General features: G+C 34.1%; 3 protein-coding genes across 5 annotated transcripts in view; all 3 read left to right on the top strand.

Moving 5' to 3' along the window:
• Positions 1 to 58: 58 nt before the first annotated feature.
• LOC123676221 (probable isocitrate dehydrogenase [NAD] subunit alpha, mitochondrial) lies at positions 59 to 3113 on the top strand. 2 transcript variants are annotated; one of them, XM_045611995.1, is made up of 5 exons: positions 121 to 217; positions 364 to 423; positions 1241 to 1408; positions 1510 to 1688; positions 1966 to 3113. In XM_045611995.1, the coding sequence occupies exons 1-5, from the start codon at positions 191 to 193 to the stop codon at positions 2666 to 2668; spliced, it is 1137 nt and encodes a 378-aa protein (XP_045467951.1). In that variant the 5' UTR covers positions 121 to 190; the 3' UTR covers positions 2669 to 3113. The 2 variants fall into 2 exon arrangements, with proteins under 2 accessions (XP_045467952.1, XP_045467951.1); XM_045611996.1 differs by lacking the exon at positions 364 to 423 and having other exon boundaries at positions 59 to 217.
• Positions 3114 to 6002: 2889 nt separating this feature from the next.
• Positions 6003 to 14091, top strand: part of LOC123676225 — a 70349-nt gene continuing 62260 nt past the window's right edge. The window contains exon 1 of the mRNA XM_045612002.1: positions 6003 to 6149. Within this exon, the coding sequence (XP_045467958.1) occupies positions 6132 to 6149 (18 nt within the window). The 5' untranslated portion in view covers positions 6003 to 6131. The remainder of the gene's footprint in view (positions 6150 to 14091) is intronic.
• LOC123676210 (dynein axonemal intermediate chain 3) lies at positions 8665 to 13163 on the top strand. Of its 2 annotated transcripts, none has more exons than XM_045611972.1 (2): positions 8665 to 8732; positions 9647 to 13163. In XM_045611972.1, exon 2 carries the CDS (start codon positions 9668 to 9670, stop codon positions 13049 to 13051), a length of 3384 nt encoding a protein of 1127 aa, XP_045467928.1. In that variant the 5' UTR covers positions 8665 to 8732; positions 9647 to 9667; the 3' UTR covers positions 13052 to 13163. The 2 variants fall into 2 exon arrangements, with proteins under 2 accessions (XP_045467928.1, XP_045467927.1); XM_045611971.1 differs by having other exon boundaries at positions 8707 to 8951.

The raw sequence follows: 14091 nt of genomic DNA, 5'->3' as shown, positions 1-14091 counted from the left end.
ACGGCCTATTACATAAAATGGTAACAATCAAGGCCAAATTCAGGGGTACTAACAAAAAAGAAAAAACCGACAAAAAGAAGAAAGATAACGTTTTTGCTGTCAAATTCAAAGAAAGTTAATTTTAGGTTAATAAGAATAAGTCACATCTTGGTTCTTTTCCTAGAAAATCCTTCGTACCATTAGCTTCATCATGACCGCCAGGCTTCTTAAAAAAATTGTAAGTTCATTCTAATTGGATAAATCACCACTTACTAGAAAATTATGTTGCCATTTGTCTGAGCAAATATTTATTCATATTTTGAGCTTCTTTGATTTCTTGGGATAAATGAGTTATATCTCCTGAAATTTTCCACTTTTTTACAGATAGATAAAATTAACAAATTGAATAATTGTATTGAAAAACTAACCAAGCATGAGAATGAAGTAAGTTAATATACTATTATGTGTTACATAACTACACATATTTCTTATTGGATCCATTTAGATGTAATTAATTAATAGATGTAAATGTCTTGGAAGTTATTATCTGCATACTCTTGGAAAATAATTTTTCATTATTGTTCTTCACATTTTCTTTCACTAAGAGGAAGTAATTACGCAGATCTATGCATTTATGCTATTTCTTATAAGAATAAAATTGGCTCTCCCTGAAAAACAATGTATGTATATATCCACCACTCTTTTGTATTCTCTGTAAATTATTTTTTGTTCAATTGATGGTTTATGTTGTTCAGTAGATATCGCAATGAACAAAATGAGAAAGGTGAATAATGTGCTTTATCTTAATCCTTTGTTATAGCATGCCACATGGCCGATATTTCAAATAAATATGAAATAAATTTCTTTTCAAATTCAATATTGTTGATTTGATTATATGGAGTCAATTAACATATGTTTCTGTATTTTGTCAGTTTCCTTTTTTAATTAGGAGACTATAAATTTAAATATTAAATTTTTATAAAGTGTAATTCCTTCATGGAAAATTGTTTACCCTCCCAACTCAAATTGAAAAAACTTTTTTGAACAATATGTAGGACCTTTTACTTTTCATTTAGAATTTAAGGCATGCTCAAGTCTTTTTATCTAAAACCTTGTAATAATTTATTCTTCTCAGATCAGTATTATGAAAATCATAATAAACATCTAACACTTAATTTCAAACGATCTGGCATGTAATTATAATTTATCATTTGAAATATAAGTATCTATAGACTAAATATTAGCATGAAATTATTTCCAGAACATAAGCAGGGTTGCTAGCACCCGCCTATTTAGCAGTGAACTCCAAAAAGTAACCCTAATACCTGGTGATGGAATTGGACCAGAAATCTCTGCTGCTGTACAAAAAATCTTTGGAGCTGCAAAGGTCCCTATTGAATGGGAATCTGTAGATGTTACTCCAGTTAGGGTGAGATCATTTTACTCTATTCTATTGTTGCGACATTTATCTAGATATACATATAATATGAATGTGTTTTATGGTTTTTTTGAATTAAATAACTGTTCTAGGGTCCAGATGGAAAGTTTGGAATCCCCCAAGCAGCTCTTGATTCTATGAACAGGAACAAGATTGGATTAAAAGGTCCCTTGATGACTCCTATTGGAAAAGGACATAGATCTTTGAATTTGGCTCTGAGAAAAGAACTGAATTTATATGCCAATGTTCGTCCTTGCAGAAGTTTAGAAGGGTATGTATAATTTTTAAATCTTATTAAGATAATATTTCAAGAATATTATCTGTGAATTTTGAAGACACAAAATCTAGAAAATAATTCATCATTTGAGGAAACAAACTCTCAAGTGATGGTTCTTAATCTGAATTCTGTTTATCTTAAAGTTCTACTCCAAATAATTAAATTTATTTTATGCACTATTTTGCATATGCAATGTGTCAAAGATATAACATTTTGTGGAAAAAGTATGCTAATGAATTCGTTCGAAAATAAGAAAGTATTTTATTTTCAGATACAAAACTCTCTACGATGATGTGGATGTAGTTACCATTAGAGAAAATACCGAAGGTGAATACTCAGGTATTGAGCATGAAATTGTCGATGGTGTAGTACAAAGCATAAAATTGATCACAGAAGAAGCTTCTATGAGGGTTGCGGAATTTGCTTTCCAATATACTCTTGAGAACAATAGAAGAAAGCTGACAGCAGTACATAAAGCAAATATTATGAGGATGTCTGATGGTCTTTTCTTGAGATGTTGTCGTGAAATGGCCCAGAAATACAAGGAAGTGAAATTTGAAGAAAGGTACCTCGATACTGTTTGCCTCAACATGGTGCAGGATCCTAATCTATATGATGTTCTCGTCATGCCTAACTTATATGGAGACATAATGTCAGACATGTGTGCAGGTTTAGTTGGTGGATTAGGTCTAACACCATCTGGAAATATTGGATTGAACGGTGCCTTATTCGAATCTGTGCATGGCACAGCTCCTGATATAGCTGGCCAAGATAAGGCTAATCCAACTGCCCTCCTCTTGTCGGCGGTTATGATGTTGAGACATATGAAGCTTAACATGCATGCTGATCTGATTGAGAGGGCTTGTTTCGATACCATCAAAGACGGCAAATTCCTAACCACAGATCTTGGAGGCAAGGCAAAATGCTCAGAGTTCACAAATGAAATTTGTAATAAAATATCAGCTGCTTCTTAAATCTTTTTTTGCTGATTAGGTAACGTGTGATAATTCAGATTTAGATACCTGATTTCAAATATTTATTAAAATCAAAACTAATTTTAAGTAGGATTAAGCGTTACTATTACCCTTTAGTAATAAGTCAATTTTGCCAATACTCATTCTCCAAAGAACCAGATGCCATTTGTAATGTTTGTTCTGTGTATTACTTTGATGAGTTCAAAAATTGATTTTTCTTCAAAAAGTATTATAAATCCATCCTGAAACATAATTAGTCTCAAATATTTAAGAATTTTTGAAAGTGAGATCCACTGAATTATCTGTTTTAATTTTTCTGTGCCAGTGTGAAAATGATTTGTTTAAACTTTTTTTCATATAGTCATTTGTACTATTTCATTGAACATTTTGTATCATTACTTTTGTAGTGTCCCCATTGTCAAAAATAAAGTCTTACTATATTTTACTCAATTTATTTTGTGAATTATATTCATCATTAATTTTTCAATCACATTCGAAGTTCGTCTTCAATTTAGTGTCTATATTGACTTTCTGGTGGTCCCTAGCTAGAGGAGTAACATTGCAAATTGCAAATAATGGGATATCATTTTCTTCTATCTCAATATATCACAAATTTTTAAAAAGAGAGTGTAATAATAAAAAGACGGCAAAGTAAACAAATACCTATCAATTATAACAGTAAGTACCTATATTCTAAAACAAGTTGCAGGATGAGCTCCTATTCCAACACGAATGCGAAATTCGAGCGACGAAGGAGCGAGTTTTCGAACGCATGAGTGTTGGAATTGCCATCTGCAACGAGTATTAGACGATAATTTCTCTATTTCAGTCAAGTTTTGAGAAATTTTGTCCAAATAAAATGGAAAATTCAGATTATACATCCTAGTGACTTTTGTATTGTATCTTGGCAGTTGGTGTGACTGTTACGAAAATTGACAGATTACGGAATTTGAATTCGAATCTTGCGTTTAGAATTTATAAAAAATTATATTTACGCATTAAATTCGTGAATTATGCCTGACGAAATCGATTTAACACCACCAAAATTAAGAGAAATTGAGTATAATGTTGCAAATCATTTGCCTATATCCAAATTATATTATATTGACAATTGACGTGTGTTGAAATTTGATAGGATCAGTGTTGACAACCACTAAACGAAAAATATAACTGGAAACAATTCTCTAATGAGTTCATTACAGCACTGTTTTCAGTACTCTAATGGACTCATTACGATACTGAAATAGAGAAAAACAACTCCAAGCTTCTTACAGGATTTAGTGTTGATCGCAGGGCGGATACAAGTGGGCGCAGGGTGTGCTCTTAAACACTACACACTTGAAGAAATCCTGAATCCGCTACTGGTTGATTGCGTCGTCTGAATCGTCAAAAATTTAAGCAGAATATCAAAAAAATTCAAGCAGAATATCAAAAAACCCCACATTTTGGGGTAAACGTATAATGAAATAACCGGCAACAAAGACATCATAATAAAAAAATCATCTCATAAAATATACAGGGTGAGTCTTTGACCTGTACATACATTTCAACCGAAGATTCCTGAGGTCAAAAGAAACACTTTTTTCCTTTACTATTTTTTCCAATTCGATTTTTTTTCTCATTTAGTATAACCTACATGGAGTTAAGCGGACTTTCGGAATTATGTTTAGAAAAGATTAATCACATCAATAAAAAACGATATTCAGAAAATCATTAGGTACCTTCGATTCCATTCCATTTGCGAGATATAACTAAAAATTTTTTATGGATTTTCAACAGCCGGTATATTTTCAAACGAGCCGAATGGGAAAAACTGGTAAAGGAAAAAAGTGTGTCTTATCATTGACCTCATGAATCTTCGTTTGAAATATATGTGCTAGTCAAAGACTCACCCTGCATAGGTACATCAGTTCTTTTCGGTCTCCAATAGGCAAACGAATGAATCGAGCGCTCAAAAGATTTTGACATCAAGCCAGTATTCTTTTCTTGTTAACGTTTTAATGGCCGGATGGATGAACCCAATCAAATTTGAGGACGAATTCGTCATCAAAAGAGCAATCCTGTTCGGGGAACGACGATTTAAAAATATTTTCTCTATTTCTGTATCGTAATGAGTTCATTACAGTTCTAAAAAACAGTGCTGTAATGAACTCATTACAGCATCGTTTTCAGATATATTTTTCGTTTTGTGGTTGTCTATGCTGACTTCCAATCCTATAAAATTTCAACAAACGTCAATAATTGTCAATATAATATAATTTGGGGATATAGAGAAATGATTTGCTACATATTCGCAAATTCTCATAAATCAGGTAGTGTTCAATCGATTTCGTCAGACATAATTCACGAATTTAATGTATAATTGTAAATTATGTCTAAATTCGAAACATACGATTCATATTCAAATTCCGTAATCTGTCAATTTTCGTAACAGTCACACCAACTGCCAAGATACAATACAAAAGTCACTAGGATATATAATCTGAATTTTTCATTGAATTTCGACAATATTTCGCAAAACTTGACTGAAATAGAGAAAATATCGTCTAATACTCGTTGCAGAAGGCAATTCCAACACTCATGCGTTCCAAAACTCGCTCCTTCGTCGCTCGTTTTCGAATTTCGCATTCGTGTTGGAATAGGAGCCCATTCTGCAACTTGTTTTAGAATATACTATTCTCCAATTCTGTGGTTATTCCGTTCATTCTTCCACATCTTGTAGAACAAAATCGTGCGAGAATATATCAGAAACGCACAGTTTTCATGGTTATATTTTATTATTCTATGTTGGTACTCCGAACTTTCCGCCACGGCTTTATCTGTCAATTCATCAATTTGCCTTAAAGAAATCAGTTCTGCCAACCAACATTTTTCAATGCAAAAATCACTAAATTATATTTATGGAAATATTTCATTAATTTCAATGAAAATGCAATGAATTAGAGAAAATAATGTATAATACTCGTAAAGAAGGCTCATTCTACCACTCGTTCATTCCAAAACTCGCCACTTCGTGGCTCGTTTTTGAATTTTGAACTCGTGGAAGAATACCAATGCCTTCTGCACTTGTATTATAAATAACTATATTTCAAATATGTATTGCCAATTTTCATTTACCAAAACATTTTTCACTTCGTATTGCAAATATGTTTTTTGCGTATTCGAAGATTATTATATTGTATTCCTCTTCTCGGTAACAGTGTTTACCCATCAAATTACCCGTCAATTCCATTATCCGATTTTTGTTGGATTTGATGGAAAAGACAAGCGCGTTTTATCATTTGTTTCGGTTTCCAACTTCCTGCTTCATGCTCTTCGGCAGTATCGTTTCAAACTTGGTCCTTCACGCACGGATCTGAAGGTTGAGGATTGTTGTATCTGCGTTCGCGATATTCGCTCTCATCGAACTAAGAAGGAAATATAGTTTATATTGAGTTTTTCGGTTTTGGAGATTACTAGAATCATGAACGACAGAGATGCGGTGAGAATAAATAGTTAATTGATATTAATAACATTTTGTTTATTTGAATATTTCGATAAAATAATTAGATTGTACCTATTCGATAAAATGGTAAATAAGGATCAGATGTGATGAGTAGGGAGGATATTTATAAGAAATGTAATAATGTCTAAAATAACATCGATATCACCTTCTTATTGTATTTTAATTGAGGTTCGGATTTTGAATATAGATGGTATACAATTTTTTCTACATCTGAAAATGACTTTATATACTTGCGGTTTATTATTCCCAAAAAAAACTTTGTAATTAGTTAAGAAAAAAATAATTTCAACTGCTCATGAAATTCTCATATTGAAGGTACCTTCATTTCAAAATACATAGGTACAATCCAAACCAAAAAAAGAATTCGTCCATGAATTTTGAAAAATTCATATTTCTAAAAATTGATTACAGAGAATCACGAAATTTAAAATGTGTGTTGCCATGATTGTACTATATAAGATATTTTTCACCGTAAAGTCCTTACCGTTGTTGTTTTGAAGTTATGAATTTTTAAATGAACTGCATTATATTTACCTACAAGTTCCAATAGCTGAGTCCATCATGAAATTCAAATCAATGAGTTGGTCGGTTGATCAAAGAAAATACTTCTGTATCTCATTTGAACTCAATAATTTCTTAATATTTCTGGTAAATATTAGTATCATTAAAAAATAAGACAGGATGTTTAGTATTTCACAATTCAATGTACTGGAAGTCTCTCAAATTTTATCTTAAAATTAACTGAAATGCTAAGTACTTATTCTGATATTGATTAGAGTAAACCAAAACATGAAATTGAATTACATATTAAGATTTGCCAATATGATCTGTATAAATAATGATTTGCATATTCGTTTCACAGAAGAGTAAGAGGTCAATTTTATGAGAACGAGGATGTTACTTCTGCGAACAATACCAGAGTTTCATCCTTCATCATTTCGTTTCAGTTAGGGCTCAAGCCGAGTTTGTAAATTAAGAAAGTTTTTTGGACCATAAGACTTTGAAGAGTAAAAATTGCATTAAAAAATATAGAAATTCTGAGAACTTATGTTGATTTATAGATACATATTTACAATCGTTTTACGGGAAAGTCACCAGGACCTGATATTTAGGTGGTAGGTGTATAATGCAGGGACTACTGATGATTCCATCAGTGGGCTGGGATGAAATCTGCAAAATTTTTATAACGGTAATTTTTCTATACATACGTAGAAACCATGTTACACATAAAATATGAAAGAAAGGCATACTCTACCAGTGATGAAAAAATTCATTTGTTCAGAACTCTCCAAGCTCAAGATGACCAGGAATAACAATAATTCTAGCTTCCACGGAGCGATTCGGTTTGAGAAAATGAATACACATCTTGAGACTGATGAATCCAGAAGCTTTTCATATCTCGTCGAAATTATACCCAATAGACATTTTTCCGCTTCTGAAATTTTAATACTTTGGATTTCGTTTAATGTCAGTTCTGGGATAAATGGAATGTGCTCAGGTGTAGGAGGAGAATAAATAAGAAGGAAACAGGGACCAACAAATGAGTTTCTACGAGTTTTAATTCAGTGATTGTGTTATCTGATTACTTTCACCTGGAAACAACGGAAATAAACTCGCAACTTTGCCAGTGAATCATTCTACAACGATAAAAAATTTAATTTTGCAGAGTAATTCAATTTGTGAAATATTCATAAATACTGTGAAATGGTTCAGCATAAAAGAATTTTCATCCACCATTTTAGAAACAATGTTTGAATATCTGTCACTTGCGAATATTTACTCAGAAATGATCTCAAACGATTAGATTTGACTCAATTGCAAAAACTTTATTGTTAGGTAATAGTTATGGACGGTTGCAGCTCATAAGTCCACTGTATCTGGGTTACTGAAGAGTTGGCAAATGAATCTAACAACGATATCAACTTTTTTCCTCAACATTTATGAGATGCCATAACAAAAATTTTGTCCAGAATCCCTGAAGTATTATAAAAATGTTGCGCTGTAGAAAAATATGCGTATAATTCAAGAATTTCAAAAATTTTGTTCTTTTTTTTTAATTCCGAGGAACCATTATTGTAGGAAATCCCTTTGTTTTTTGTTGAGTTTTGTAGCTCACTCCAATTACACCCATAATACTTAATTTCTCTTTATCAGTTATAGAAATTGAGATTGAGCACCCCTGAACTAATAGAAAGAGAAATAGGAATACATGTTTCTTTTTTCTAGAAGTCCATATGGTTTATTCCATCAAATATGAACTAGTGCCAAAGTTTTTAACCGAATTAAAAAAATTCCTGCATAGAAAGTTTTTCGAGTAGATGACGCTTGAAAAAAATCCAACATAATGATTGATATTATTGATAGATCAAAATTTTCGTTTTTTTGTTGTTACTTATAAGGAAAAGAATTTGAAAATGAAATATATGTAAAAATCTTTCAATTTCGGCTCAATAGATCAAAATTACTCCCTGTAGATAACATGAAAGAAAGACCGGAACGTTGCCTAGTGATGTTTTGTCAATAAACCGTAACATCCGTCAGTATCCAGTATTAATACAGGTGAATCTTACATTTAATTATGAGAGATTACAATGAGGTTTAGTAATTAACAAGCTAAATGCCAGCTTGAATATAATATGTGGATCACGTTTTAATCAGTGTTGCAACTGTTCATACAATCGAAACTACAAGAGACTCTCCATGAATTTATTGGCTAGAGTTTCGAATATGTACTCGACTAGTTCAGAATTTGTTGTAAATTAATTGAGGAAAATCTAGGTGAGTGTTCCCAGCATAGTAGCCGATGAAATTTATTCAATAATGATATTTCAAATGTCTTTTGTACTTTCTGAATGATCAAATTCGATATATTTTTATTACTTGGTTGATTTCTCTATATTACATATATCCATGGCTCTAGTTTCAGAGAGAGTTGTCCATTTATTCAATAGTTATTGATTTCTTGGTAAATATTTCTTCCAATATTTTTTAGTTGGTTCATTCTACATTTTTCTCTGTGTTCTTGATGTTTATCTATTCGATTATAAATTCTCAGTTGGTTAAATAGTTTCAATAAGTTGATCTTGATCATTCAATCGTTCTCTACTTCAACTTCAAATAGCAAGGATGCAGTCTTGAAATCTGTTTTCATCATTTTCTGATTCCACTTTAATTTTTACTGAGCCTTTGTTGAATAGAGAAGACAGATATAGTGTAGTGCGTTCTTCATGAAACAAAACGGATAAGACAATTTTTTCTTGCTCTAGTTAACTTCATTATGATCCTGAAATGTTTGGAATGTACAGAAAGAGTTATTTTGGTTTCGAAGTTTTTAATTGTTCGAGGAAGACCTCCTCAGCGATTTGCACTTCTGGAATATTTCAACTCGCACAAAAAAGGCTCCAGAAAACACAACTTTTAATCACGATATCATAATATCGAAGAAAGCATCTGACATGATAATTTCTTTATAGGAAAAATATTAACTCGAAAAAATGTCGGATGGAAAACTTGGAAGGAAATCGAGATCTACAACCTCACAAAACCAAGAAACAACACCAAGACCGAAATCTTCTCTCTCCAATCCAGGTTCAAAACAATCCATCGCTAGAGAAAAACGTGAAAAATCGAAAGAGAAAAGGAAGAGGAGAAGGAAAGAAGTAGAAATCCAAAGAATACCAGGCGTCAGGCGTATCGCTCTATCAGAACTCAGTCAGAAAATTGTAAACTGCGTGGTGGGCGAGCATGTTACTTCCGAAAAACCCTGGACGTTCGTCAAGAAAGAACTGATCGAAGACAACTTGGAGCTCCACGAAGAGAGTTCTGAGTTTTTACCGCTCAGAAACGAAATAATGGCTTATCCCCGAAAAGAGATGCTGATTGGTTTCATCACCGAGGAAGCTGGGGAAATCGATGAGTTCTATATATGCGTCACAGAAGCCTCAGCAGACGTGGTTCAAACGCTCATACACGAGCAACAGGTGAAACAAGAGGCCAGACTCCAGAACGCCGTCAATAAGTTGATAAAACCATGGTTGACCCTAGGTTCAGAAGTCGAAATAGACGAAACAATTCCCAAAAATAGTAGGGCTTTGTTAGAGGTGGAAATTGAAAGCAAGTACCCTATTTTACCCTTCAAAATTCAGTTTCGTTTGAGAACTGTCGAAAAGACTAGAGATGGGTATATGGAGCTCATAACGAAAGACGAGACTATTAGTCACATCTTCCGAAAGAAAATCGATAATTGTACCCAAGTAACACCCGCGTTTCGAGAAAACGAAGCCCAAACCATCTGTACGTATCCCTCGAATGCTTCAACCCAATACGAGTATTGCATAGACATGGACGAGAACGTTTGGAAGAGTTACGGCGCCCAAATTTTGAACTACCTCCAGAACAACGTGGATGATCTCATGAATTCACTTTACGTTAACAGGAATATCAACTTGTACCTGGATGATTACCAACTGTTGGCGACCAATACTATTACCAAGAGATCGCTTCTTTACTTGAATTTCATAGAGTACATGGCGTTCAATGATGTGCAATTGTGCAAAGGTAAAATGATTTCCTGTGCCGATTGGCATCATATGACTACCGGCATAGTGGCTATATCTTATGCAGATTTATCCTTGAATATATTCCTCAAGAAGCCCTCTACTATAGACGAGGTGGCGCAGGCGATTCATGGTTCGAATCCAGTACTCATATGGAGTTTTGTAGATCCTCTCAATCCCAGATTGATATTGGAGACTCATAGAGAAATTACCACCATATCATTCTGCCTCTTCAACGAGAACATAGTGGTCGGTGGAGCGCTGAATGGTCAGATTGTTCTGTGGGACATAACCAACCGTATACAGAAGGTGGAAGAACAAGAGATTTTGACCAATGCTCAATCCAAGTATAGAAGCTACATGAAATCTCTCATGACGTGGATGAAGGACATTCACGATGTTAAGGTCGTGAGAGTCACAGCAGTCTCTGACCTGAGACACTCCCACGCTGGTGCTGTGGTGTGTATTCAATGGATTTCACCATTCGAAGAAGTCAGTAGAATGGGAAAAGCTGTTCAGTTCTTTGAAGAAACGGAGGATAGATCCTTACAGTTCATGACAGCTGGAGAAGATGGAGCTGTTATGATTTGGGATCTTCTGAAGAAACCCACTATAGGAACTGGGGGCTTCAGAGAGCGCAGACTTAAAAGATTGAAACAAAGACCGGCAGGCTTGAGCAGTGATGTATCACCATTCAGAGCCTTGCATCTCAACCTGAAACCCGTTTATAAGATAAACTTAGTGCATCCTAACGATTCACGTCTACTATCGATATCAATGTTGAGTTACCAGAATTGCCAGATCGAGTACGAAAAGAACGACCCGTTATCGAGTCCTAGCAGACAGAGCGTATCTTCGAGGCAGACGTACCAACCACGCCCGGTTTTTCCCAATAGACCCTTCGTTCCCTCCTTTCTGGCTGGTACAATGGAAGGAGATTTTGTGGAAGCCCAATGGGAAGGCAGAGATTTCGATCTTGGTGCAGTTGTGAACTCGGAGAACAGCATGTACATCCAGTTCAATAAATTCCATGATGGACCGATATTTTCCATCTCCAAGCATGTCAGCGGAAAGCTGAAACTGACAGCCGGAGGAAAAATTTTCGCCATTTGGTCTGACGATTTCAGAGATCGTCCGATTTTTTGGAGACGTGCAAAGGTTTATTATACCCACGCATCGTGGTATACGTATTTCCCTAACAGGTTTCGGCTTTTACGTTCTGACGGCGTTTTTGAGATTTGGTGTATAACAACGGCCAGTAAAAAACCAAGCCATTCGAATGCAGTGTCTAGCGTTGAATTGATTGCAGCCAATGCTCATCCGAGAACATTGAAACAAAGCTGCCTCGGCATCAGTGATGCTCTAGGAAATTTCAGAATATTCTATTTATTACGAGAAGATGCTTCTAAGGTGAAGAACGCTATTTTAGAAGAAAGTATAGTGGATTTTTTGGATCGCGAAGTCAAACGTAAAATACGATACCTGGCTTGGCAGAAAGAATGGTCGAATAGATATGCGAAGAAAGTAGAAGCACCGGTTATTGTTAAACCTAAAACATCTGAAGAAAGGTTGAAGGAAGCTCTAGAGTCGGCGGAAGCAGAAGAAGAAGCTAAAAAAGAAGAAAAAAAGGATAAAGTTAAAATCGAAGAAGGTGATGAAAAGAAAAAAGATAGACCTGCTCCTGGTAGATATCTCGAATGGATCAGAGAGAAAGAATTGGCGAAAGAACAAGAGAGAATCAAGAAAATGATACTAAAAAAGAAGAGCTTGGATACAGAAGCACTAGAAAAACAACGTAGGCCATTGATTAAGCTGGAACAAGAAAACGAATTGAGGCGGAAAAAACAAAGGGCAAGAATAAAAGGGTCTGAAACAATTTTTAAAGAAACGGTAGCGATGCTGTTTCCAGCAATAGTGAAGGAAAAACCACAACCTCCCCCAGATCCATATGCTGGAGGAGATCCCCTTGAAGACAAGGAGAAGTGCTATGCGTATTATTCTGAAATTACAAAGCAAGCATTCAGGTATTTGGCAAATACCAAAGTTGAACTCGATTTCAACTGGAAGGCACTTCTAAAAGAGGGCAGAGGACGCAGGAAGTATTTGGATAACACTTTCTCAAAAGCAACTCACCATGAACGATATGACAATTATAAAGCAACTAGAACTGATAAGAAAGTACCCCAAATAGTAACCAAACTCCCAGTTGAGGTTGATGAAACTTCTTCAGCTAATATAGAAGATATTGCTGAAGATATAGAAGAGGATGTGGATGAAGATGAAGATGCAAACGGGGATGCTGACAATCCAACTGATACCTAAAATCGTTAAACTTGAGGTAATAATTTTGCCACGTATAAGTTTTTGAAAAGTTTTATTTATATTGTAATACATTTAATATTTATTTTCAATAAATATTTTTATATTTTTGTAATATTGTAGTTTTTTTATTTTAATTCTTCTTCGATATTTTGGTGCTGATATATAAAGCATATAATGGAAAGACAAAAATCGAACTTTTCTCCTTTTTATGAAGCTTTTCTTGTTAATATGAAATTCAATTAGTTAGATGATACATATTCGCAATTGTTTTTTCGAAAACTAGTGGTTGTACGAGAATGAAATATACTTTGGAATACGCAAGAAGTGTCGCCATATATCAATAGGATTTATAGCTTATTCTCATTGGATGCATAGGGAAATATTTGCCAATATCCAGTTGCATATAGGTAGAGATAATGATTTTCCAGGTATATGATGAATCTGCGTTTTCAGTTATACCCTGACAAATTATTCAACCGAAAGTAACAGCTAATCCATAGTAATCAAATTTTCAATGAAATGGTGACATCGGAATCGAAATTAAACCAGTATGAAAATTAATGGTTTTGGTATAACGTATAACCCCAAAACTCACTCGACTAAAACTATCAATCGTATATATGGGGTGTTCCTAAATTAGAGGTAAAAACAAAAATGAAAGATTCCCCGGGTAATTTCAAAAATAATAAGTCCTATGAACCCAGGTCCTCAAACGCTTTGTTTTCGAGATACAGGGTGTTAAAGTTTAATTTTTTTTCAAGTTTTTTTCTCATAGCATCTGCAAATCGCAATATATTTAACTGAAATTTGACATTATTCCAATAGAGGGATTACATCATGTGATATGCCAATTTCGATTCCAAATATACAGACTGATATCCTTTTTGGAACAGTTCCTGCTTCACATCCAGAACTTTTTTTGGTGGACCACTGGTAGTTCACAAAAATGTAAAAAAAATTTGTTCCACTACAACACTTTTCCAATATTCTTCTTGAATTTCCTATGACTCTGAAGATGTGATTAGCTTGAAATTTCGTTC

Source organism: Harmonia axyridis, chromosome 3 (assembly GCF_914767665.1).
Source record: "Harmonia axyridis chromosome 3, icHarAxyr1.1, whole genome shotgun sequence".
Classification (NCBI taxonomy): domain Eukaryota; kingdom Metazoa; phylum Arthropoda; class Insecta; order Coleoptera; family Coccinellidae; genus Harmonia; species Harmonia axyridis.
The sequence above is the reverse complement of the archived record's forward strand: the minus strand, read 5'-3'. Positions and strand labels throughout refer to the sequence as shown.